The sequence below is a fragment of the Odontesthes bonariensis genome, chromosome 17 (assembly GCF_027942865.1).
Source record: "Odontesthes bonariensis isolate fOdoBon6 chromosome 17, fOdoBon6.hap1, whole genome shotgun sequence".
Classification (NCBI taxonomy): Eukaryota; Metazoa; Chordata; class Actinopteri; order Atheriniformes; family Atherinopsidae; genus Odontesthes; species Odontesthes bonariensis.
Window position 1 is genome coordinate 7,275,064 of NC_134522.1, and position 25,854 is coordinate 7,300,917.

The window sequence follows — 25,854 nt, forward strand, 5'->3', positions numbered from 1 at the left end:
AGTTGAGCCGTGCCTTGAATGAAAAAAGCCCCGTTAGACACAGACAGAAAAATGGAAGTCGAGCTCGCTACTGTTTTGGACTGTCTTTGGCCCCCGATCGAAGCTGCCAGATGATGCAGCAGTGGCTTAGCAGGGAAACTCATGTGGGTATCCTCCAGCTGTCTATAAATGATTTATTTTACATTTATTCATGTTTCAGCTTTGAGGGCTTGCTGGGTTAAATGCAGCAAATCTGATCTGATTCTTTTATATTATTCCACCTTTTTCGTGGTCACCTCAAGATGTCTGTTTTTAGTCCATTTACGCACTTTTTTGAGTAGTTTTGCTCTAAAAGAAAAAGCCTTAAGTCACCCAAACACCTAATTCAAGTGTTTTCATGGATGAATTCTGAATCGAGTTGGTCACATTGAGGCTTTCCTTGCTTAAACTGGCTTTGCAGAGGTTATGGACGTTCGGTATCTATACATTTTCTGCATCATCGGTTGAAATGTAGTGTTCCACATCAAGGTGATGCCTACAGTTTGTTCTAATGGAGCTCCGCAGCTAATCTGCAACACTGTTGTACAACTCTACTGGTTTGTAGATGGACAGACTTGAGTGTCGGACGCATGGAGAATATTTTGAGGAAATAAGGAAGAGGGTGGTGCTTTTTACGGCTAATTTAAATTAGCTGGAGCAGATGAGGTGTGCGTTAGCCGAGCGAAAAGAGCAACCATGTTGACATTGAGAAGTTGACAACAGTCCACGGCGCTAACCCATTTATCTTGCTTTCTGGGTGGCGCCCCTGTTGATGGAGCAATATAATCTTTGTTAGGTGAAAGTAGAGAGTGAAAAAAAGGTGGAAAAAGTTTCAATTAGTGCTCAAAAATCCCATATAAGCTCAATAAAACGGTGTATTACCCCTCTGTTTCATTTGTAGAGGTTGATGCCACCTGCAGTGACTTTGATTTTGGCACGGCCCTCCACATTGCCGCATCCAATCTGTGCACATCAGCTGTCAAATGCCTCTTGGAGCTCGGAGCCAATCCTGCTTTCAGAGTAAGTGTCATTTTTCTCCTCTGTGTGCTCACACACCAGCAGACTAACTAACTGCCTCTTTCTGGGTTTGCTCACCATCCCCAATATTCTTACATTTAATTGTAGCTGCGTATTCTTGCTCTTCTTCGGATTTAGTTTTTTTTTTCTTCTCAAGTAAGGCAGGTTTATCTGTAGAGCACAATTCAAAGTGCTTTACAGCTACATAGAATCACAATAAGGCAAATAAAAACATTCCATAAAACATGAAAATTAATCATGAATTAATTAATTTAAAAGTGAAGAGTGCAGACAAAACACTTTCAGGTGTCATATGCACAGCTGAACAGAACTGTTTTCAGCCTGGATTTAAACTTTGTCAGAGTTGAGGCCTGTCTCACATCTTCTGGAAGACTGTTCCAGATGTTAGGAGCATAAAACTGAAACGCAGCCTCACCTTGTTTAGTCCTGACTCTGGGCACCAGCAGGAGACCCCTCCCTGAGGTTCTCAGAGCCCGAGTTGGTTCATATGGCTCTAACATGTCAGAGATGTACTTTGGCGCTTGACCATGAAGAGACTTGTACACAAGCAGAGCTGTTTTAAAGTCTATTCTCTGAGCGACAGGAAGCCAGTGCAGAGACCTGAGCACTGGACTAATATGGTGGTATTTCCTGGTTCTGGTCAGGACTCGAGCAGCAGCGTTCTGGATGTACTGCAGCTGTCTTACAGCCCGTTTAGAGCCCAGTGAGCAGGCCGTTACAGCAGTCTAACCTGCTAGAGACGAACGCATGGATCAGTCAGCGGGGTCACATGGCACTGAAAGGATCGGATAATTGGCTAATTTACAATCAGCCTGAGTTATTAAGTGCATGTAGACACCTTAATCTGACAAGAAATTGGATCGGATTAAGACCCCGAGAGAACTCATTTGAAAGTAAAAATAAACCTGCTTGTAGACGCTGAAGCACGTGGTGAATTAGACTTTGCGTTCTGCGCATGCTTGAGATTTTTTCCCGTGGTCGGAAACCGTAAGTCGGAAGAGACGATATTCCTGTTGTTGTCGCCGTCAGAAAGAACCAGACATGGAGAATGCTCCGTTGTGCATCGCATTTGTGCAACAAGCAGCTCATCACAGACCAAATGTAGAGGGACGTAGCTTCATCTTGCTCTTCATTCGCCATTTTCTCGAATGCCTGAGTTTGTTTCAATTCATTCACCGCCATATATCCAAGGATAATTACCCTTGCTCAACTCATTCTTATTGTAATTTAGCCAATTATCCGATCCTTTCAGTGCCATGTGACCCCACTGAGTCTTTCTAAGTCTGGTTTAGACACCATTCCTGATTTAATGTGGCTGTTAAAGTTCAGGTCTGAGTCCAACATTACCCCGAGATTTCTAACCTGATTATTAGGTTTTAGAGAGAGAGTCTGAAGGTGACTGATAACACTTTCTCTTTGTTTCTGTGGGCCACAGACAATGATTTCAGTTTTGTCTGAGTTTAGCTGGAGAAAACAGTTTTGCATCCACACACTGATCTGTTCGATGCAGCGGCACAATGGATCTACAGGCCCGTGTTCTCCTGCCGTCAGTGACACGTAGAGCTGAGTGTCATCTGCATAGTTGTGGTAGGACACATTATAGCTGCGTATTAGCTGGCCTAGTGGAAGCATGTACAGAGTAAGTAAGAGTAAGGAACGTACCAGAATATGCACGAGAACTTGATAATTCAACAAGGTTTTAGTGCAAAAAGGCAACTTTCTTCTTTCAAAGGCAACACCGTTATGTATATTTTAGAGATCCACCCTGATTGTGAGACACTTTTTGTTCTGTTCCTTCCTCCCATATAAATGGGTCGGTGTGCTAAATGATTCGCACTGAAACTTTAAGGAATAATGGCACCCCACACAGCTTCACGTGCATCTACCGAGAACAGACTTCAGAAACCACTTTGCTTTGAAAAAGGTCCTTCGGTGAACAGACTCTGAGTTCTGCGTTGACCCGTCTGAGCTCAGGCTGCTCCGTCACACCAAGAGAAGCACAGGTTTATTTACGATAGGCTCTTCTTTTGTGCTTCTTACGGCTAACTGTAATGCGCAGTCATTGTTATTGATTCCATCCACTCCACTCTTCCTAATGAGACAACTAAAAGGGCCAATTAATCGTAACTCATGTGCAGCTGGCGTTTTGGGGGTGGAAGGTCAGACAAACTTAGCGTTCCACTCTCTGCCCTCCCGAAAGACTAATTTTTCATCTACTTCACCGACTCGGGAGCATCAGGAACACCGTGTTTTCATCCCGTTTCTCCATTTAGTTCTGACAAATTAAATCGAATTTGTAGATCACAAAATTGTTGAACAAAATCCAATTAGCATAATTGCTAATGCGAACGAGTGCAGTGCATTGATAAGTGTGCAATAAAGCAGAACGAGCCGGAAAGTCTCACAGATATTTCCACCATTTAGATGCAGGATCTGTTCAATTCAATTTCAATTCAATTCAGTTTTATTTATATAGAGCCAAATGCAACAAATCTCAAGGCACTTAAATAATAAAGTCCAATTTAAGCCAATTGGAATTCAATTCATTGTAATTATAATTATTCATAAAATAATCCAATTCATTCATATAGAGCCAATTCAGGTTCCAGGTTAGATTCCCAGCTGGGGCCTTTCTGTGCCGAGTTTGCATGTTCCAACAGATACCGGTTGTTTTACAGCTTTTGCATTGGATGTTATTAGATCGCTTGTGTTGATGTGGCAGGCTCTGCTGCCTGCATGTGCTGAGAAACACCATCATGTCTGAAATCCCCTCTGTTACGTGCACAGAACCTTCCTTATGTGCTGTTTTTGATCAATTTAAGGGAGAATTACAGCCATTTGACTATCCATGTTTGATAAGACGGACTAGCTTTATTTTCTGACCTGGCTGTCCAGTAACGGCTACAAAACAAGCTGTTTTGAATGTAGATTCAGACATTTAATACCACATTTAATCTTTATTTATAGACGAATTTATCTATAAAGCACATTTAAAACCACCGTTGTTGACTAAAGTGCTGTACGTTAAAAGGAAATGACAGTATAAGACGCACGTTTAATGACAGTTGGTGAATAAAACCAATAGATAACAACATGGACAGGCAGTGCTGGAGCCTGCCGAACATATTAGGACAATTGTTTTTATAATTTAGGGGCTCGATCTCTCTTATGCGGCAGCTTCGACCCGGAGACGTCTAAAAGATGAGTTAGACCTGAGTGGCCTCGGAGGCACTCATGCTTGTTAGAAGCTGGAAACATAGGAAGGAAAGAGCCCATTAGGTGCTTTATAAGCCAACAATGAAACCTTGAAATCAACCCTAAAATGTACGAGGAGCCAGTGAAGGGAGGCGAGTACCAGGGAGACGTGCTTTTTCTTCTTAAAAGACGAATTGCTGCATTTTGGACCGTCTGCAGCTGGGCTAACAGCAACACACGGGGCATTACGGTAATCCAGTTTGGACCTGTTCAAAGCAGGTATCACCCTCCCACAGCCATTAAATGAAACAAGGACTTGACTTTGTATAAAAAAATCTTCTGCTTAAGGAATCTTTATTTCAGCACTCAGGTAATCCAGGGGGAAAAATAAGCTTGTTTGAAGAGTTTATTGGAAAAACTCATTAAAACAGAGGAGTCCCTCTAAGATTTTAAGGTGGCATTAACGGTCACAGACATGCAATTTAACTCCAATTCTTATCCATAGTAGAACTTTCTAGCCTTTTTGTAATGACATCCAGTGCTCGTTCTTCTCATGCACTAATTTCCCACTGGAGGTCACCAAAGCACCATAATCCAGTCATTTTCTTGCTCTCAGATGAGTCCAGAGGCTCCTTATCTTCATATTTGGACCCTGTTTTGTAAGCTCCGCATTTAGAGGATTTACACAGTTAGGAACCCAGGTTTTCAAACAAAGTGAAAGCTGAAGGAGGATTTCAATGTCGCTTATAACATTTAAAACAGACAGTTTGGTTTAAGAGAGCAAAAAAACATGGCTGTTAGGTAAATTTGTGATGTGTGGACCCCGCCTGTCGCCCCATAACGGCTGGGATGGCCTCCAGCCTCCCCTGCCACCCTGAATTAGCTTACGTGGGTACAGAAAATGGCTGGATGGATATTTTTAAGCATATTTACTGCAGCTGGATCTGAATTTAAGACTTTAAAGTCACCTGACAAACTCTAATTTGCTCCAGAAAAAGCAGCTTATTGCGTTTTAAAGCCCTTTTATTGCACCAGGCACGTATCTCGCTGCTTTTCGAGCTGTTTGCACGTTCGCACTGTCGCTGTCGTGGTTTGTTTTTCCGATGCAGAGGCGGATCACTGAGGAAGAGAAAAACAGGAGCACGTTTAGTTGCTTCTAATTTTCCCTGGAAGTGATGGTTTTACATGTAAATGTAGGTGAAATCGCAGCAGTCTCTGAGTTCTGTTTGTTTTTTTTATTGCAACCTGTTTACCGACTTGTGACGCGCTCGAATGCACGACATGCATTTGAAAAGTACTGGTTTGGGCTGCGAGTTTCTAAGTCCTGACACCAGTTAGCTTTTGATGGTCATTCCTGAAAATGGTTAAATTGGATATTTAACTGCTCTGATCCATCAGAGATTCATCACAACAAACCTTGAATCGGAGCAGAAGAAAGTTTTACCTGAAGGATGGAAAAATAAACATGTTGATGGACTTTTAGGTTCTCTTTACGATGCATCTTACTTACACAAGGAGCTTCAGCAGTTGAGAATAACTAAAATGAATAACTAATGCCTTATATTAGGCACCTCCTGGTGTTGCTTTAAGCTCCCAGATTGATATCTTTTTAAACATAATCTTGTGGTCTCTGTATTTTGTTCATGTTCCTCGCTGTGACATCACTTTTAAGTCATTTTCACACAGACACTCGCAGCTGGAAACATCAGACTGTCCTTCAGGAGTCGTGGATAAGACTTCCTGATGTTTTTATATGTATTGGGATGTGAGTTGAAAGCACCGTGAATGTCAGCAGAAAGAGTTTAAAGTAGCAACTTCTGTCTGTTTGTTTGTTGCTGTATTTCTCACATGGATGCTCTCGCTAATCTTCCAGACTTCTTGCTAAGAAGCAGGCGAAATAATCTCTGCAAGAAGGCAGGAGTGAAATTTTGGGACATTTGCGCTGTGACATGCAGCGCCTCCAGGACATGGAGAAAATATCCGAGCTGCGGCGCACGTGTTAAAATGCTTTTAGATGATTCAGCGTCTTCAGACTGTTTTCAGACTGTTTCTTACTCCTTTACAACAGGAAATGTTTAAGATATTTTCAGATATTTCACACATAGGGATAAACTTGCAGTTAAACAGCCTGCAGCAACTCGTTGTAGGCTCTAATTTAGCTGTTATAGATGCGGTGGAGCTACTTTGTGGTTGGAAAAAGCCTCCTTTTTCATATGCTGACGATATATTTAGAAAATATGTAAATGTATTTTATTTATACAGCCCTTTACAAACAATCATTGCGATGTGCCAAAGTGCTTTACAGTAGGCCAGTGATACTCACTATTTTTTTCACCAGAGCCACATTGGCAGCAAAATCAAGGGAATTTTACCACAACATACTAAAGTCCCCTTTTGCAAATATGCATTTCTACATATAAAACATCCCACAAAAAAGAAACACAGCCAATACATTTTCAATTAAGACCACATTTACCTTAATACTGGGATGAGCTGAAGCTGGCGTGCATGTCCTCGACTTTCTTCATGTTGTATTTGTAGTTTGTTGTTGTGATCATAGTGAGACATTCAAGATGAGCATGGTTTTTGTGCTGGTTTTTGCCCTTTTTTTAATTCAAAACAATCCATTGTGCCTGCATCTCGCGCTGGCTAAAGGAGCTAGCGTGCTCTGCGATCAAGTGGGATGGTGGTTTAATTGGGCTGCGTTGCCAGGTTTAACAGTGTGCCCCCTTTAGGAAACACCATTAAGCCTTAATAATACTTAATAAACTTAACAAAAAATACTTAATACTGTGCAGTATTCGCTGTATGTTATTTGAAAAAAATGTATTGTTATTGTTACCATGTTGTTATAAGTTACTCTATGCAAGTGCGAGCCACCAATTAAAGCTTGAGGAGCCGTATGTGGCTCGCGAGCCGCGCAATGAGTATCTCTGCAGTAGGTAATAAATAAAGAGAAGAATAAGTAAAAACAACAAAAGAACAGTGAAAGCAATAAAATACAACAAAATCGAATAAGATAAAAGTGTCATCATACTACTGGGTATTAAAAGCAATCCTAAATAAGTAGGTTTTTAGCCTAGATTTGTAAGAGGCCCAGGTCAGAAATAAGACGGGGGGGCTTATTCCAGAGCCTGGGGGCAGCTTTGGGAAAAGGCTCGCTCACCCCAGGGTTTGTATTCTGACCTGGGCACTTCCAGCAAAAACTGATCTGTTGACCTCAGAGCTCTGAAAATACATTATTATCCATAAAGAAAATGATTGAACTTCCTATTGAGAGGAGCAGACATGAACTCATTACTGCTCCACCTCCACAGCAGTTTCCACTGAAACTGAGGCTCCCTGATTCAAAGCTCTCCCTGACTTTGGTGGCTTTGGCCTCTGGGGTCGTGCGTCCGCTGATCAGCTTCTTTGAAACGCACTGATGGGGATTTTTGTTCTGAGGAAGGCATCTTCTAACGGCAGCTCTACCAGACACTGAGCTCTGTGGAGAGCAGCTCTCCGACGCACTGTTTGGTGAAATCAGCAAGGCTGGTAATATACTAAACTGACAAGCCGTCTCACTCTTCCTGACTGGAGGTGATAGAAGGAGACCAGATAGAAGTGCAGCTCTCTTGAAATCTAACCACGTGTTTTATTTGGCAGCTCGTTCATGCTCGCACTATTTTCTTTGCGGTGGCGGAGTAATATCAACGAACATCCAGGACAAAACGTCAAAAAAAACACGACAGAAGCAACTTTTCGCCACGAAATTTGACATGGATTACCAGTGCACACCAGTAACCACTCCGGTGAGTTGATGATTTTGAAAACGGACGTTTATGGTGCTTTTACGGACCTTTTTGTACATGCACCATGCTTGCCATTCTGAAGCAGGTTGAGAAGAATCAAAATTAGGCAAATACCGGAGACAGCAGTAAACATCAAAAAAGCGGTGAGGGGGGTTCTAAAACATTGCAGACGACTCAGAAAAGAGGCTTAATGTTGAAAATACCGCAGTTATCCTTTAAGTTTTGAGACTCAAGCTTCAGATTTGGAGCTTTATTCAAACGCAGCTGAAAACAGGTGTGTCTTCAACCTGGACTTAAACACACTGAGTGTTTCAGCTGATCTGAGGCTTTCTGGGAGTTTGTTCCAGACATGTGGAGCATAGAAGCTGAATGCAGCTTCTCCATGTCTGGTTCTGACTGATAAAAACTGATAAAAGACCAGATCCAAGAGAAAGAAAAGCTGGGAAAAGTTGAGCTTTGTTCATCAGCAACAGCCCTGTGATTTCAAAGCATTTACTTTAAAGCCTTTCTGTAATATTTGGATTGTTGTCCAATATTCAACAAATCAAGCTTTAGCTCTACGTGACATCTGGCTGTAACAATCACCAGCTGTTATGATGTCTAATGAAGAATGTGTTAAAGTCAGTTTCCTACAGTGGAAGCACAGTTCTTTGTGTTCACGTTTCACAATCTGGGGACTTACCTGTTGCCGATTCATCTTGGCTCTTCAGGGCCGTTTGAAATGATTCTGATCTTTGCTGTGGTGGATTTTCTTTTGATTGCTTGTTCTGTTTTCAGATTTGAACTCAGCCTTCGGTGCAACTCTGATTGAGATGTTGTTTGGCGCGTCGCACACTCTGTGTGCTGCTAGCTTTTATTCCTCTGAATTAATTTAATGTTTGGATAGATGAAACGCTCTGTCAATCCAAAAGATGATTGAACCTGAACCGCGACTGTGAGAGGAATATGCAACACATCAGCAAAGCCTAACACCCCGAAACAATTCATACAACACCGAGGCAATATCTCAGAAAAATCAAAGCAGTGCATGAAAGAATACTTCTAAAAGCAACTAAATTAAAGACGGTTACATCACAGGAAACACAACGTTTCTGCAGGTTTTTACACAAAAACTGAAACAGAACAGAAAATACAACCTTTAAGGAGCTAAACAATGAAGTATTTTCTGTTCCTCACACCTCAGGGCCACCGCACAACAGCTCCCCTCATTACACAAATACATAGATTAATTTAGAAGGTTTCAGGGTTTTTATTCGCTCTGCATTCATATAAATGATGATAATGTCTGTGTGAGCTTTAGTTGCTGAGATATAAGATGTTAAAAGCTCCTTAAGTTAAAGTATCCACTGTAATCTTTGTTTGAATGAGATCCAGTTAAATTTAAAATTAGGGCTGGGCGAGTTGACTCGTTCCACCAAACATGGAGAAGGGTACGGAACTTTTACTCGGCCATTTTCATTTTAAAGTTCTTCCAGACGGCGGAGTCGACAAAACCAAAGTCATCTGTAAACACTGCCAAGTTGAATTGTCTTCTCAGCGTAGTAGTTCCAGTCTAAAATATCACTTAAAGGCAAAACACACAACTGATAGCAGCAAGTCATTCAAGGAAACAGACAGTGGAGCGAGGCTTCTACATAAAAACTACAGAAAGATGCTGATGTTAAAAGTGTGTTTGCACAACAAATGTTATGGCACTTTCATTCATATGGCAGCACATTTAAAATAAAACTAAATGCTAAAAGCTATACACTACTTTTGGATTCATTTTTGGATTTTGTGTACAAATGCGATTAATCGGGGAAATCATGCGATTAATTTGATTAAAAATTTCAATCGTTACCCAGCCCTACTTTAAATCAACACTCTTTCCCTGCAGAATGAAAGAGGCGAGTGTCCAGCAGACGTCGTCCCCGACCCCCTCGACATGCCTTTGGATATGGCCGATGCAGCCGCCGTGGCCAAAGAGCTCCGGACCTCACTGAGACAAGCGCTGCCCAGACCCAGCTCCCCTCTGCCCCTCACGCTGCAGGGCCGCTCCTTTCCTGCGCTCTCTGACAAAGCCAGGATACAGCTCGCCTCCATGGGAATCCGACTCGGGGATCGAGTGGTGATCGCTGGACAGAAGGTTTGTTGGGAGTTACTTTGATAAACACGTAGAACTCGAATTAAAGGTTAACGCCCTGAAATGAGCCTCCCAGTAGGAGTCAGTCTCTGATGCTTTAGTTACTATCACAGGTATTTATGGTGTAATACGGGGACGCTCGGCCAGCCCACATGAGTCAGGCGTCAGCGACACAACAAACCTTATATGGTGAAACACAAAGTCACTTGTGAGACACTTAGCTGATGAACCTGGAAGTGTATTTGATGCATCTCCACATAATTGTTGTAACTAGTTGCAACGATTTTAAAAGGCATATATTTAGAAATGCGTCCTGCTGTCTTTGTCCTCCATTATCACAGCAATAAGTTGATGTTTTATCACAATGAGAGAGTTTTATGTGAAAGACGAAGATAAATTTAGCTTATTTTTCTTTTTACTAAAGCTCTAATAAGTGCAAATATATTTCATTCATCAAAGAACCTGCTTTAAAATGATAAAATGTTGATATTCTGACCTTTAACAGTCTGATTGGTTGATCTACAGTTGATTAGCTGCCTTTCAGTACGTTGATCTTTAACCCATTTAGGCCTAAAACGCCTGGAAAAGAATGCCTGTAAAACCTACGGGCGATTTCAGAAAGACCCCCTAAAACCTGAAGTTTTTCTGGAAATTCAGCAATTGTGTCAACGCCTACTAAATGATTGATTTCTCAGCCTCTGTGGCAGATAGAAACAAAATTCAAAAAGCATTTGAGAGCTTACACTTGTGGCTTTCTTTGGAAATTGAGTTTATTTACATACACCTTAACGAAAATAGAAAATGTAAAAAGTAAAGTGCAGGAACAGCACTATTTTCAATTAGAAAACAGTAATAAAATTTAATTTTATAGTTAAATTATTTATTTATCTAATTATTTTATCGTCAGTAATCACTTCGTACTGGCAGCACAAGGAGTCCATACACATTCCAATAAACGTTTTCATCTCCGGCACAGTTACGTGTGACCACCTTGCCATCTTTGCTCGAGCTGGAGTCTGAAGTACCTGCTCACTGTATCTATTCGTCTCAGAAACGAGATGCGCCCAAAGCTCCTCAGTAAAAATATGATTAAATGCCTGCAACGGTGTGGCATCTGCAGGTAAATAGACTTTCACCCCTGGTGTGCGGTTGAAATCTCTCCGTCAATTACGGTGGTAATTGTCAATCTTCTACTCACATTCAAACCCTTCAAAATCATCCTCAAACATATGTTCCAGCCATAAATCTCCATCAATTGGGTCAGCACGTTCATCAGCATCATCAAAGCCAAGAAACTCCTCACAATCGCTCCGGTCTGAAATGTCTTCCCACTGAAAGTCCTCCATGCTGGTTCGATGTAACTTAACTTCAAAACAATGACACGAGGAACATGACGACACTCTCACGTGTCCATTATAATGCATTTAATTGGCGCAGAGGTCAATAATTGGTGCAAAACAACCTTATACATGAAAAAAGACGTGTACGCTTTCCCGGCCTTAAAGGTAGAAATGCAACAATGCTTTCCCGGCCTCAATGGGTTAAGAGTTTTATTGATAGTTCCCGTTAAATCAAATTAAATTAAATGTTTGCATATGATCCGTCTCTATGTCACCTGCGTTCTGGTTTATTTGTGAAATGTGTGAAACCTTCATGACTGTTTTTACAAAGCAGGAAAAAAGAGAGAGCAAAATGATAAACAAAGCGGGGGGGGGGGGGGGGGGAGGAGAGGAGAGAGGGAGTCTGTTAGAGCAGCTGTAGACAATATAATTATTTGTCCTTTAAGTCCGTAGAGAAAGCTTCGAGCAGAATGACACTTAGCTGGAAGCCTTTGCCTCCCTAACAGCAAATCTTTAAATATGCAGACTCAAGTAGCACCGAGCGGGGGAAGTACAGGAACATTTTTCCATTATGCTGACAGTGATGATGTACAGCACATTGTAAAGTGGTGCCACCTGTCGCCACCCCTCCCATAAAGCGTCAAGATCCTCATCTTCAATCACTGTACAGGAGCCACATAACTTTCTGTGAGTCGGTGCTGCTGTGACATTAACACAGTCTTTTATTGGCTCCCTGTCACACAAAAACAGTCACTTGTGTTACTGGAGCAGCCGGCCAAGACGGAAAGTAGCTGCACAAAGCACAGATGTGCAAACACTAAGCGCTTTATTAGGAACGTGTGTTTTCTCTCCAGAAAGTTTGGCCCCACTCTGTGTTAGTTTGGTGTTCCCAGGCACTTTTATTATTATTATTATTGTACCTGCTGACAGCCACACAGTTTAATTTGCCAGAAAAGTTTCTGTGCAAAATCATTTTTGTGGTTTGTTCAATTTGACCAAAGTCGGAGCGGATGAGGAGGAGATGACGGAACAAATGTTTACTTAGTTTAATTACATTTTGCATGATTTTATTGAGTTTATATTGTGTCAGCATTATAATTTTGCCCATATTGTGCTTCTGCTGCAGTTGCAGAGACAAAATTTCCACCCAATTGCTGCTAACTCTGCACCTTTGCCTTCCAGAAGCTGTAAAATAATATATTGCCACAAGAATTCACTCACCCATCCAAATAATTAAATTAAGGTGTTCCAATCGTTTCCATGGCCATGACAGGATGCCACCTGTGCAACAAGTCCAACAAACCTCCAAGCTTCATGTTAGTTTCAGATTAGCTCCAGAACAGCGCGTAGAGAGCTTCATGGAATGGGTTTCCATGGCAACTGCATCCAAGCCATACATCACCAAGTGCAATGCAAAGCGTCGGATGCAGCGGTGTAAAGCACGCCGCCGCTGGACTGTAGAGCAGTGGAGACGCGTTCTCTGGAGTGACGAATCACGCTTCTCCATCTGCCAATCTGATGGAGGAGTCTGGGTTTGGCGGTTGCCAGGGAAACGGTGTTTGTCTTGGTGCCTTGTGCCAAGTGTAAAATTTGGTGGAGGGGGGATCATGGTGTGGGGTTGCTCTTCAGGAGCTGGGCTTAGTCCCTTTGTTCCAGTGAAAGGAACTCTGAATGCTTCAGCATACCAAGAGATTTTGGACCATTTCATGCTCCCAACTTTGTGGAAACAGTTTGTGGAAACAGTTTGGGGAAACAGTTTGTGGAAACAGTTTGGGGACGGCCCCTTCCCGTTCCAACATGTCTGCGCACCAGAGCAAAAAGCAAGGTCCATAAAGACATGGATAGATTTTTATTTTCAAACATGTATAAAAAAAGAAAATGTATGTAACTATGTGTACATACAAAAGAAAGAAAAAGAGAAATTAAAAAAGTTTCCCACCCCTCTTTAACTACTCTTCAGTTTGTAAATATCCTAACTACAATACACCTATATAAATATATGCCATATATACACTTCCTAAATTTCTAAATAAATATATACTACACACATATCCTTGTAAATATAAATATATAAAACTATCCCCATAAATAAATATATACCATATACTAATTAAATTACAATGTAACAATTAAGGCTTTTCATATTTGTTCGGACCTTTGGTTTTTTTATATTTAGGTCTCCCCTTAGATTATAGCCAGTTTGGTGTGGAAGAACCTGACTGGCCTGCACAGAGTCCTGACCTCAACCAGGTAGAACACCTTTGGGATGAATTAGGGGGGAAACTGCGAGCCAGGCCTTCTGTTCAACATCAGTGTCTGACCTCACAGATGAGCTTCTGGAAGAACGGTCAAAAACTCCCATAAACACTCCTAAACCCTGTTACAGCTGCAAAGGGTGCCCGACGTCATATTAAAACCTCTGGATTAAGAATGGGATGTTACTTGTGTAAAGGCAGACAAGCGAATACTTTTGGCATTATAGTGAAGGGACTTGCAAGAATGAAATGAGACGCATATCCACTGAATGATGGAGGGATTCTGTTTAAAAACGGCTTAAAAAATCTGTAGGAAACGTAAGCAAAAGCTCTGCTGCTGACACCGACTCACCTTCTGCAATAAGGCAGCGACAGAGAGGAGGTGGCTGCTGCTTCAGCAGAGTTTGCAGAGTCAGAAGATGACACATAAGAAGAAAACAAAGTTAGAAGTTGTTTGGCACACACACCGGTTTAAGGTTTATCTTTGTTCATGAATATTTTTTGTTCCTTTAAGAGTGACACAGGAGAGCTGCGATGTGATAACTTCCATCAGCTGAGAAGAATTACAGCTTATGTTTTAAAAATATCCTTAATTATAAGCTTTTTACTGCCGGATAATCTAAATATTTCTTAAGTGCCTGATCAGAATTGTTGTTTCAGATGAATTTTTTCTATTTTTGAAACGACTTACAACCCTCTTAATTATGATTAGTCATGGCACTGGGGTGTAACACAAACAAAGTAAGTAATACCTCAGTCAGTTGATGCCCATTGTAAAAAAGTATGATTTATTTATAACTGTGAAAAGGTAACATAACAAAAAGATCATCCAAAACCACAGTGAAGCTTTTACTGTTCAGGGTCTCCGAGGCCAAAACAACAAACAAAACACCCCCTGTAATTATGCAAGGAAAATATCTCTGGCTAAGAGTAAACTTAAAATTACAAGGGCTAAACTCCCTGCCTGACCAAAAAACAGGAGAAAAGAGTGAGAACAAAAAAGGCAGAGAACCCCTACCAGCTTCCACTGTGAGAAAACAAAACACAAAATGACTCGTCAGTGACCTAAAGTAAATACCAAAACTGTACACCTTTTCAAAACACAGTACCCAAGCACGGTCACCAGATCAAGGCCCAGAGGAAAAAGGAAAAGGGCGGCTTGGCACATCTGAGTGAAGCTCTTTATGGAGCAGCTGACGAGCTGTAATACCGATCACCTGTGGCAGCAAGGTGGGCCTGAAACACAGGAAGGGGTAAGAAGGGTGTCTCATGAAGAGAGCTCCCCCCCTGGATGTCAGGGACCGTAACACGGCTACAGTCATTTTTTTAGTACATCGAACAGATGTTTACTTATTTGGTGTTTTATTTAGGTCAAGAAATGTATCCAGTTGTGTTGAATTTCTTTTCACAAGATGTTCTTCAGCACCGACGATCAGCAGTGAAGTCCTGCACAGTCCCCTGCTTTAAAGTGCTTTTTGTACTTTGAATGGGCCGACAGCCTTGTGCACAAAGAAGAAGAAGAAGGCGAAGGAAAGGTTAATAACAGCTCAGAGGTACCTCCTCTACCGGAGCAGGTGCAGAACTCTTCACAAAGCAAAGGCTTTTGAGACGCTGTGAAAAATAGAGATAAAGACAAAATGCAACGATTTGCAAATCCATTAAAACGTATCAAATGTCAAAAGTGAGACTTTTTATTTTCATAAACAAACACGAACTCGTCTTGAATCTGATGGCAGCGACACGTCTCGAAAAAGTTGCGACAGGTCCGTGTTTCCCACTGTGTAGAATCCCCTCTTCTTTTAACAACATCTGTAAACATCTGGGACCTGAGGAGACCAGCTGCTGGACCTTTGGGAGAGGAATGTTGTCCCACTCCTGTCTGATATCAGATTCCAGCTGCTCTGCGCTCCTGGGTTTTGAAATGTTTCCAGTTCACCCGGATTCTTCTCCTACGAAGCCATGCTGGTGGAATGGATGCAGTTAGTGGTTTAACTTTGTCAAAACCTTTCTGAATTGATGGAGCCTTTCCAGATGTGCAGGTTTCCAGTTCCATAGGCACTATGGCACTATGCCCCCCCTCCCTGACAGCCGATAACAAGCTGGATGGCCCCTCTCCTCTTTACTCTGGAGGACACAGCGTCCATGATTTCCATCTGACCACAGAACAGTTTCCCACCTCGCCTCAGGCTGCTTTAAAGCAGCTTTGCTCCACAGAAGGCTGAATAAATTGGTCTGTTTTGTGTCCCAGAACTCCCCATTTTCACACTACAGCAGTTACAGTTTCTGTGTTCCTCTGGTCTGAGTGAACATTATACCTCACTCAGTGAATCTGCTAATCGGGTTCTGCCTCCATCATAAACACCGACCTTCTCTATTCCCCTTCTAATATTTGGGTAATTCAGCCGTAAATGCTTGGAGCAGATCAGGGTTTTTAGGAAGAGGAATCTTATATTGTACAATGTTGAATACAAGTAGAAGTATCAGAAGGGTAATATATCTACTTTCTATGGCTTTCACCAATATTACAATTGTAACCATGATGGGTAATGTGAGCCTTTGGCTCAGCAGTGTTATCAGCTGGCATGAGCAGACAGCCGGTGTTCAGCCCTGTGTTTTTACAGTCCCGGTTCGACTGCAGGAAATGTAAACCAAAGTGGGACAGAGAGAAAACACGTTTAAAAGAATAAAGCTTCTGGCTGACAGAAGTTTAACATCTTAGTTTAACATGAAGGTTTACAGAATCTGATTCGATGCTACTAGTTATAAACACAACATGTTGGTGCTGCTGCCTTCACATTAAGAGCTTGAAGCTTCTCCTCGTAGCTTCTCTTTTCATCAGTTCCCCACAGCACATGCAGATTAGCCAGCAGGTAGTCGGGGTCGGTTCCTCCAGTCTTCTCCTGGATCACACGTGCCGTCTGATCTCGGTGCTTCTCGTGTCTCATTGTGATCAGATCACCCAGGATAGCAGGTGGAAACGGGTCCTATGAGCTCAGAATGAGTAATGCTTTGTAAAAAGAAAGATTTCTAATTTTCCAGATGCATATTTGTGGCAGTTTTTGCTCTGTCCTGCATGTCTGGTGCCATCCATGTGTCAATTCAATTCAATTCAATTCAATTCATTTTTATTTATATAGCGCCAAATACAACAAATGTCATCTCAAGGCACTTAGATAGTGTCACACGTCAGCATCTTTGCCTAAATTCATTGGTGACAATCAGAGTAATGAAAAACTGAGATGGATGTTGATCATAAAAGCCGAATCTAAATCTGAATGTTTCTTAAGTGCCTGATCAGAATTGTTGTTTCAGATGATTTTTTTTTCTATTTTTGAAACGCCTACAGTCATTTTTTAGTACATCGAACATATGTTTACTTATTTGGTGTTTATTTAACTGAAGAAATGTATTCAGTATCCACTTTAAAGTGCTTTTTGCACTTTGAATGGGCCGACAGCCTTGTGCACAAAGAAGAAGAAGAGGAATAACAAATACCACCAGGCTCTCATTTCCTGAAAATTGTGTTTTTATTTTATTCCCTCATATGTGGCCTAAAAAAAAGATTTGTAATCTTTATAAAATAATTCCACTTCCACTTGTCACAATTATTATGAGACGAGGGACTTCTTGTACTTCTCTCTGGGCTTGAGAGGTTATTAAATTTGAAGGGGGCCTTGAAAGTTTCAGCATTATTGGATCCAAGGCCGTAAGAGAGAGCATGGTGAATGGGTTGGTGTTAGTCAGATTTTCAGGAGAAATTACTTTAGTAATAACTTGCGAGCAACTATTTAAGCGAGTCTTTGGCTTCGCGGCTGTGTGTAAACAGAGTTTACTTGGACAGATTTCCCACCCAAGTGCTGTTTGAGGAGCTTGCAGACGAATCAGAGTCCCTCAGGCTGGGAAGATGGTGAACTTGATGTTGACAAATGATGCTTTTTGTTTATTGTCCAGTGGTGGAAGTGGCCTGTTGCTTTCCCCCAAACATCGGTCTTATTTATTTTGTGAAATGGACCAGAAGAAAGCCGCCAAGCGCCACCACGAGCCTCTCTTCTTTTCTTGGAGCCCTTAAAATCCTCATATGCTAGGGTAATTGTTATGATTTGTGACTGTAGTCTTTAGTGTGACAGCCAGGTGTAAAGAATGACACATTTTTGCCCGGCTAGATGTTTTCTCCGAAAGAAGTTTGTCATAGCTTTGTGCTTCGTCGCAGAGATCGATCGTCTTCCTCATCCTTTAACCTCCATTTTCTCCTTTTTTTTCTCTTTTGCTGCTTTATATAAAAAATGTTGGCATAGAGGTGAAGTTGCTGATCGCTGTTCTTTTGTTTGTGTTTGTCCCGACTTTCTGTGGTACCCACACGTCCGTATGCAGGTGGGAACCCTTCGTTTCTGCGGCAGCACCGAGTTCTCTGGAGGCCTCTGGGCCGGGGTGGAACTGGACAAACCAGAGGGGAAGAACGACGGCTCGGTCGCCGGGGTTCAGTATTTCACCTGCCGTGTCAAACATGGTAGGTGGTGTCAGGCCGCATCGCTTACAGATGCATCTTTGTCCCTAATCCTCTGACTTATGTGTTCTTTTTGTGTGTTTTTTTTTTTGATAGGAATCTTTGCCCCACTGTCGAAGATTAGCAAACCTTTGGAAAAACATAAAACCAGCACCACAAAGACATCGACACCCGTGCGCCCCCCTCGTCGTATCGATCTGTCCCGCATTACCTCCAAGATTAACACGGGTAACGACTTATAAACGTGTTTTTAATGTCTTTAATGTGTCTGTTACTCAGTCAAATTGTAAGAAGTCAACGTTTCTGAGAGGCTGAATCACTGTTTGTTGTGAAAGATCTGGTCGGCCGAACACTGGTCCTCTCCCTGGTTCTGCTCTTATGATTAAGCTGTGCTCAGGTCCTGTCTGGTTCACTAAACTCTGCAACAAGGTGAGGCACTCAAGCTTTTGGGAGAATAGTGTTTCCAGAGGAGCTCTGCCACTCTGTGCTGTAATAAAAATACATCGTGTCGTAACATAAACCACAAAGACGGCGAACCTGGAAACCCCGGAGCTCCTGAGGGAGGCGGATTGTTTGAGCGTAGGTTGAAAACTTTTCAAAAGGGTCAGGACTTTTCTTGTGTTACATGTTATGTCGTGTTCAATTCCCTGGAGAACGCCAGAGATACGATGTTAGAGACCACATCCAGAGAAGAAAAGCAACAGCAGAGACCAGCGGAACAGCAGCACGTCTATGAACGGCTTCCTAACGCTGTTGCACGGCGCTCACTCACTCACTCACGAAGCCTGTGAAGTCCATATGTTTGATTGTTTTTTTCACATAATGAATCATCTTATACACCAGGGGTCGGGAAAGCCACATATTTCAAAATAAATTGCCTCGTGAGCCATTGAATATTTTTTAACACTGAATACAACTAAATGCGTGTAAAATAAGCAGAGGTGGGTAGAGCAGCCAAAAATTGTACTAAAGTAAAAGTACTGTTACTTTAGAATAATATGACTCAAGTAAAAGTAAAAAGTATTCATCCAAATAATTACTTGAGTAAGAGTAAAAAAGTGCTCGGTGAAAAAACTACTCAAGTACTGAGTAACTGTTGAGTAACGTCTGATTTATTTGTTAACACAAGCATTCAATCAGACAGACAAAAATACTAAATAATCATCTTTAGGCAAATTAGAGTTCATCCAATTGATAAAATAAATTAAAATGAATTAATTAATTAATTACAAAATAGCTTAAATTAAAAATAATCCAGGTAAATTCAAGTACTTCAATAAAAAATAAGAGACTTAGGAAATGTTTAAAACATATGTAACCCATATGTAACCTAAAAAACAAACATTCACCTATCCATGGGGGAAAAAAAAACAATTTAGGAAACTTACTGCTACATGTTTTCTCAAGTTAGATGTTGAGTTTCTGCTGAAATGTGCGTTTGTTTTGGTTGACACAGAAGACACATAATGTAGCTGCTGTTTCGCACTCTTTGTAAGGTAAACATTCATCTGTTTCTTTCTTTGCTACGACTGTAAACTGTAAAGCTAACCCGTCCCGCTGCTGAGATTGAGTATGGTCACGTGACCAGAGCTACTATATATATACATATATATATATTCTTCTGCACAAATCTACTCAAGTAAAAGTAAAAAGTATAGTGATTTAAAACTACTCCTAGAAGTATAATTTTTTCAAAAACTTACTGAAGTAAATGTAACCTCTGATAATAAGTCTCTGAATTTATTCTTTTTAAGAACGTTGTTATACTGAAGTTAACCAATGATAGATAAGTGGTGAGATCAAGCTTCATGCAGGCGTTTTCAAATGCAAGCACTGCTCGTTGAAGGGATAAGACTGTATTTCCAATGCCTTGCATTTTCACTTTGAGCTGGTTCAGATTTTCAGTCATGTCCACGAGATGGAAAAACTTCAGGAGCCACTCAGTGTCAGCTCGCTCAGGATGCTCGATGTCTTTCATTTCAAGAAAAGTCCGGATTTGCTCAGGCAGGCCGAGCACCTTCCCTCTTGACAACGCACGCATTTTCACCCAGCAGTGTTTTAAACTGGCGATCATTCAAAGCTCGGGCAACAATAAAGGTGAGCAGCCGAATGTAAATGTATTTTATCGATACAGCCCTTTACAGACAATCGTTACGATGTACCAAAGTGCTTTACAGCAGGTAATAAATAAAGAGAAGAATAAGTAAAAACAAATAAAAACAATAAAAGAACAGTGAAAGCAATAAAATACAACAAAATCAAATAAGATAAAAGTGTCATCATACTACTGGGTATTAAAAGCAATCCTAAATAAGTAGGTTTTTAGCCTAGATTTGAAGAGGCCCAGGTCAGAAATAAGACTGAGTGATTAATACGAATGACTGCTGCTCGCCACACATCTGAGCACAAAGCGCCTCCTGATAGAATGCAATGAAGACTCAATGAGAATGTTTTATATTTTGAACGTTATTTTTAACACTGTGATTTCTGTCATGTTTTACTTTGATATGTAAGCGGAATTATCCTTTTCTTATCGTGTTAAGAAATGTCCGCCCTAGGTTGCTGACCCCTGATATACACTATAAAACTCTGCCTGGCCTAAAGAAAAGAAAAAGTCTCCTCCTTGATTTAACTTTGTAGATGATCTGCTGTTGCTTTTTGTGCCCAAAAAAAAAACAAGGTGGGTTGACAGCGTGAATTTAATGATTTCTATTCTTCCCCGATGGCATGAGCGTATTCCCAGATGGCAGTGCCAGGATTTATCAGGCTCAAATTGCGAAAAAGTGGTTCAGGGAGCGAGAGACATCCCTTTCACGGTTGATTGGTCACCACAGAGTGCACACCTTAACCCCCGATGAGATTCAGTGGGACGGGCTGCAGAAAACTCAGCTCAGAGGTCCAACTCCGTCCTCATCAGGACAAGATCTTAGAGAGGCTGATGGTGCAACTCTGACGTTGCTTATTGAAGAGAGATGGCAGTGAATGTGTAGCATGATTACAGCTAAAGGCGGTCTAATTAAATATGAGTGTGTGAGGGGGTTTTTATTGTTTATTTGGTTTATTTTGGCCAGCCCGAATCATAAATATGTACTTTTAAGTTCTTCTTCCAGGTCCCTCACCCCTCAAAATGTGCCAATAAATGCTCAAAACAGTTTCCGTTATGTCCTCTAAATGTCTCCTCATTTAACCTGTTTGTGATTAATCAAACAAATGATGAGTTCCTCTTAAAGTTAAAGAGTTCTTTAGGCCCCAAAGTTAGATTTCTGCCTGCCCTGCGTGCTGATAAAAGGTCATTACATCATCATTTTATCACACCTCTGTCAGTTTTAGTCTCCTTAAATCAGTATTTAATGCATTGTTATCATGACCAGTGAGGAAATCTTACTGGTTTTACACCTTAAAACTGTGATACGGTTAACTCAACATTACAACAACGTACAATAACCGATGAAGCTTCATTAATGGCAACAAAAATCGTAAATATAGATCCCAAAAGTTGTTTTCTTCATTACTTTTGATCCGGTAAATGAATAGAAGGTCGAACGCGAGCGGACTTTGTCTGTATTCGATCAAACGGCTCCGCTTGCCACGTGTTTGGATGCCTGTAGTGACAGTTTTCCCTCTGATTTTCACCTCCTGCAGAGAAACCACGGAGGAGGTCACAGTGAGGCAATCAGATGTGACTCAAGCCTCTATTTTGGTTTGAAAGGATCCCTTTTCATCTTTCCCACCGTGCGTGAGCCGTGTCACTGCATGGTGGGATTTATTGCTTCCTGGCTTTGAAATTAATCTGTCTTGAAAGTGGATTCTGAACTTCTGCCAAAGGACTACACATACATTAGACTGCTGACGTGCTCTCTCAGCCCTAGAATGCCCGTTTCCTCATGGTAGAAACCTGGTGTTGGTATGTTTTCTCTCGGGTTTACAGCTGTATTGTGTCGTAATTGTCCGGGTTTTGATGGCTGATTGATCTGCGTGTGACTTGAATAACGGATGTCGGAGAGGCCTGTGGAACTCGGTGATTGATAGTCCAATTAAGCAGGGTTTAATAACCAGGGCATAGACAGGCTGAGTGGCCTGGCAGCTATTAATCACGATGTGTGTGTGAGTGTTTTCGCGTAGCATCAATGCCTTCGAGAGCATGTGTGTGTGTGTCTGCACCTCCGTACAACTAGAGATAGACTTATTTACGACCACGCACTTTTCAGGGCTTTTGTCAGCCACGTAGAGCCCAAACTTGCAGAGCCACCTGTGTTTTACTGTCCCATCAGATCAGCAGTGCAGGCTGCTCGCTCATGTTTATCGATAGATTGGACGGGCCATTGTGGAACCGTCTCGCTAACCAGTAGAGACGGGCGCAGAAGAGTTCCAGGCTGGTCCTCATTAGCAGGTCGGGCTGTAGCTCACGCCTAAAAGGCAACGTCCCAAAGCACCACTCCTTGATTTGTAAAGGTTCGGTCTGTGGAACCGTCTGCCAGCTGAGGTGAACGTCAGCGTGTGGAGGGGATTGATGGAAGCAGGAGGTCCATGCAAGCTAAAGGTCAAGTGACAGGAAAGGTTTGCTATTCTTGGTGGGATTGTAGTCGAGTTCAGAGTAAGATGCAAGTGTTTCTCAGAGGGGAGCCGCTCCCAGCTGCCTCTGAAAGTGACCTGAAAGGAGCATGAACACCAGTCTCATGTCTCTGACGTAAAAGAGTAATGTCAGGTGTTTATGTCGGTTTAGTTGTAGATTTAATTTAATTCAAGTCAGCGAGCGATACAGACTTTTTGTTGTTGTTGCTATAATCTGGTTAAAGTGCGCAGTTTTATGTTTGTCTTAAAGGAATGTTATTTCCCACTGTTTGAGAGTCCTTTTGAAGTGCTTTTGTGTTCGCTGTCACTGAGGCTTTTGTGCTGGTATGAATGTGTGTTTCTCAGCATATTTAAGTGTTTGTATCGTCTGCTGGAATAAGAGTTTGGGTAATTCTTGTTTCACTGCTGTTTGGTCACATCTCTTCACTTCTCTCTTATGCTCGTGTGTCTTTGCCTCTTTGAAAGCGGTTCTTTGCATCTTCTCAGGTTCCTCCGGCGTAATTATCTTTGTCTCCCAACTTCATCGACGACATAAACAGTATTTCTGTTAGTGTGCTACTTTGCCCCCCCGACCACTTCCACTGCTGTCATTTCTTTATATTTTGCTTCCAAGCAGCCAGAGCTTCTTGTAATTGCTCTCGAGCAACAGTTGTCCAGGCTTTCTGAAGGTCTTTTCAAAGTTTTTCTTTGGACATTGGATGCTTTTTGATCATTTTCTGTCCAGTCCTTGTATCTTTATTTGTTTGTTAAGCCACTTAACTCTGACCTATTAATCATTCAAGCATAAAAAAAGGCTCCTAAGTCGAGGGAGGAACCAGTGCTGTGTCGACACATAACAGACAACTTAGCAAAGAAGCCATTTTAAATCGGATCTTCAGGCACTTTGTTACCAGCAGCCTGTAACAGAGACACATTTGTTCCCATTTCTATGAAAAACAGCAAAGATAACACAGTTTGACAGACAGAAAATAGGATTTCTGCAGCAACAAGGTGATTCCCAAAGAGCTGTTAGCTGAAAACTTGGCATATCTCAGCATGGTGTGCAGTGTGTCCTTAAAACATTTGAGGAAACTGGACAAGTGGAGGACAAAAGAAGAAGTGTCAGGCCTAAAGAACTATCTACAGCAGATGAACGGGATCTGAAAGTGATGCCTTCTTCTGTTTGCTGTAGCCTCACTACGAATAATCTCTACAGAAGGGCAGCTCAATAAAGGCTTAACTATTAAGCTCAGATATGGATGCTCAGAACTAGATGCTTTTGCTTAGTGTATGAAAAGGAAGTCACTGTGTTTTGTCTGTGTGTGTCCGTGTGGAAAGGTTTATCGCCCTCTGTTAAAGTAACATCTGATAAGTGAATGTGTAGCATGATTACAGCTAAAGGCGGTCTAATTAAATATGAGTGTGTGAGGGGGTTTATATTGTTTATTTGGTTTATTTTGGCCAGCCCGAATCATAAATATATACTTTTGACTTCTTCTTCCAGGTCCCTCACCCCTCAAAATGTGCCAATAAATGCTCAAAACAGTTTCTGTTATGTCCTCTAAATGTCTCCTCATTTAACCTGTTTGTGATTAATCAAACAAATGATGAGTTCCTCTTAAAGTTAAAGAGTTCTTAAAGAGTTTCCAGGAAGGAAAATGGACTCGAGGGCCCCAAAGTTAGATTTCTGCCTGCCCTGCGTGCTGATAAAAGGTCATTACATCATCATTTTATCACACCTCTGTCAGTTTTAGTCTCCTTAAATCAGTGTTTAATGCATTGTTATCATGACCAGTGAGGAAATCTTACTGGTTTTACACCTTAAAACTGTGATACGGTCAACTCAGCCGAACAAGAGTTGGGATCTTAATGAGCACAAGGGTCTGTGAAAGCTAAAAGCTTGTCAAGGTCCAAATAGCTTCTCTTATAGAGGGGATTAACACATGGGCCTGAAGTCGGATCTGAGGACATCACTTTATTTGATTTTAAAGTACAGCCTTGAAACGCTGTTGAAGTCGGGATGAGAAGCAAAATGAACAATAGACTGAGTGTTCTTATTCAAGAGGCGTACAGCTCCTGATTGTTGGCCTAAATGGGTGGATGATGGATTCATTATTAAGAGGAGAGGCTTATATTTGGTGCTGTGGGACTTTTCTGACTGATTTGTGGCTGATGGTGGAAATGAATTGAATCGGTTTAAACTCTTGACCATCTGCAGGTGTCCTTTCCCGCTCCCTCTCCTCCTCCTCGTCTTCGCTGGACTCCCGACACGGACCGGCCGCCCGACCTCGTCCTCTGCCGAGGCAACGCCTCCCCGCCCGGCAGCGCAGAAGCCCCCGGACGACACCCTCGCCCGCCCCCCGCACCACAGCTCCTCCACCCGCAGGTCTCGCCGCATGTTTTATTCTGAGTTTGGGATGTTCTTCATTATGCAGATACAACTTTATGAACCCGACAGAAGTTGAGAAACAGCGTTCCGTCGTCTGTCTTTCAGGATTCAGAAGTCGAACTCCCTCGGGCAGCAGCTCCGTGTGCGAGGGCTCCGAAGTGCGGCTGGGGGAGAGGGTGCTGGTGGTGGGCCAGAGAACCGGTGTCGTCCAGTTCTGTGGCAACACCGGCTTCGCTCCAGGTCAGTCCTTCAAATCTGCGGTCATCCTGTGAAGATTAAGTCAAAGATGTTGTTCATCTTTGGATTGTTTGCCGTGTCAGTGATGGATATACGCAGCAATATGCTCATTAAAGTCCGAGTTTCTAAAATATATCATAAAAGTTACTGTAAACCAAGTATTTTTAAATACTAAAATAGTCAATTTTATAGTATATAAATTAAATAGTAAATTTGAATTTTATTTTAATTTTCTTAATTGTATTTATTTAGTCATTTATTATTATTATTATTATTAGTTAGTAGTAGTTTTTTATTATAATTGGTATTATTATTATTGTTGTTAATATACAATCATTGTAAATATTAATAATTTTTTTGAGCAACTTGACTAATTTGAATTTTCCCCCATTGGGGGATGAATAAAGTATTTTT

The 25,854-nt window shown here is 41.6% G+C and overlaps 1 protein-coding gene across 3 annotated transcripts in view; it reads left to right on the forward strand.

Annotated features, from left to right (window-relative positions):
• Nucleotides 1-25,854, forward strand: part of LOC142365970 (CAP-Gly domain-containing linker protein 4) — a 46,225-nt gene that overhangs the window by 8,346 nt on the left and 12,025 nt on the right. For 2 of the 3 annotated variants that reach the window (XM_075447728.1, XM_075447727.1), the window contains exons 6-11: nt 920-1,038; nt 9,919-10,167; nt 18,131-18,266; nt 18,360-18,491; nt 25,033-25,200; nt 25,309-25,443. In XM_075447728.1, coding sequence (XP_075303843.1) covers nt 920-1,038; nt 9,919-10,167; nt 18,131-18,266; nt 18,360-18,491; nt 25,033-25,200; nt 25,309-25,443 — 939 coding nt within the window. Of the gene's footprint in view, nt 1-919; nt 1,039-9,918; nt 10,168-18,130; nt 18,267-18,359; nt 18,492-18,598; nt 19,311-25,032; nt 25,201-25,308; nt 25,444-25,854 lie in introns of those variants that run through there. The other variant, XM_075447729.1, reaches the window with a different exon arrangement.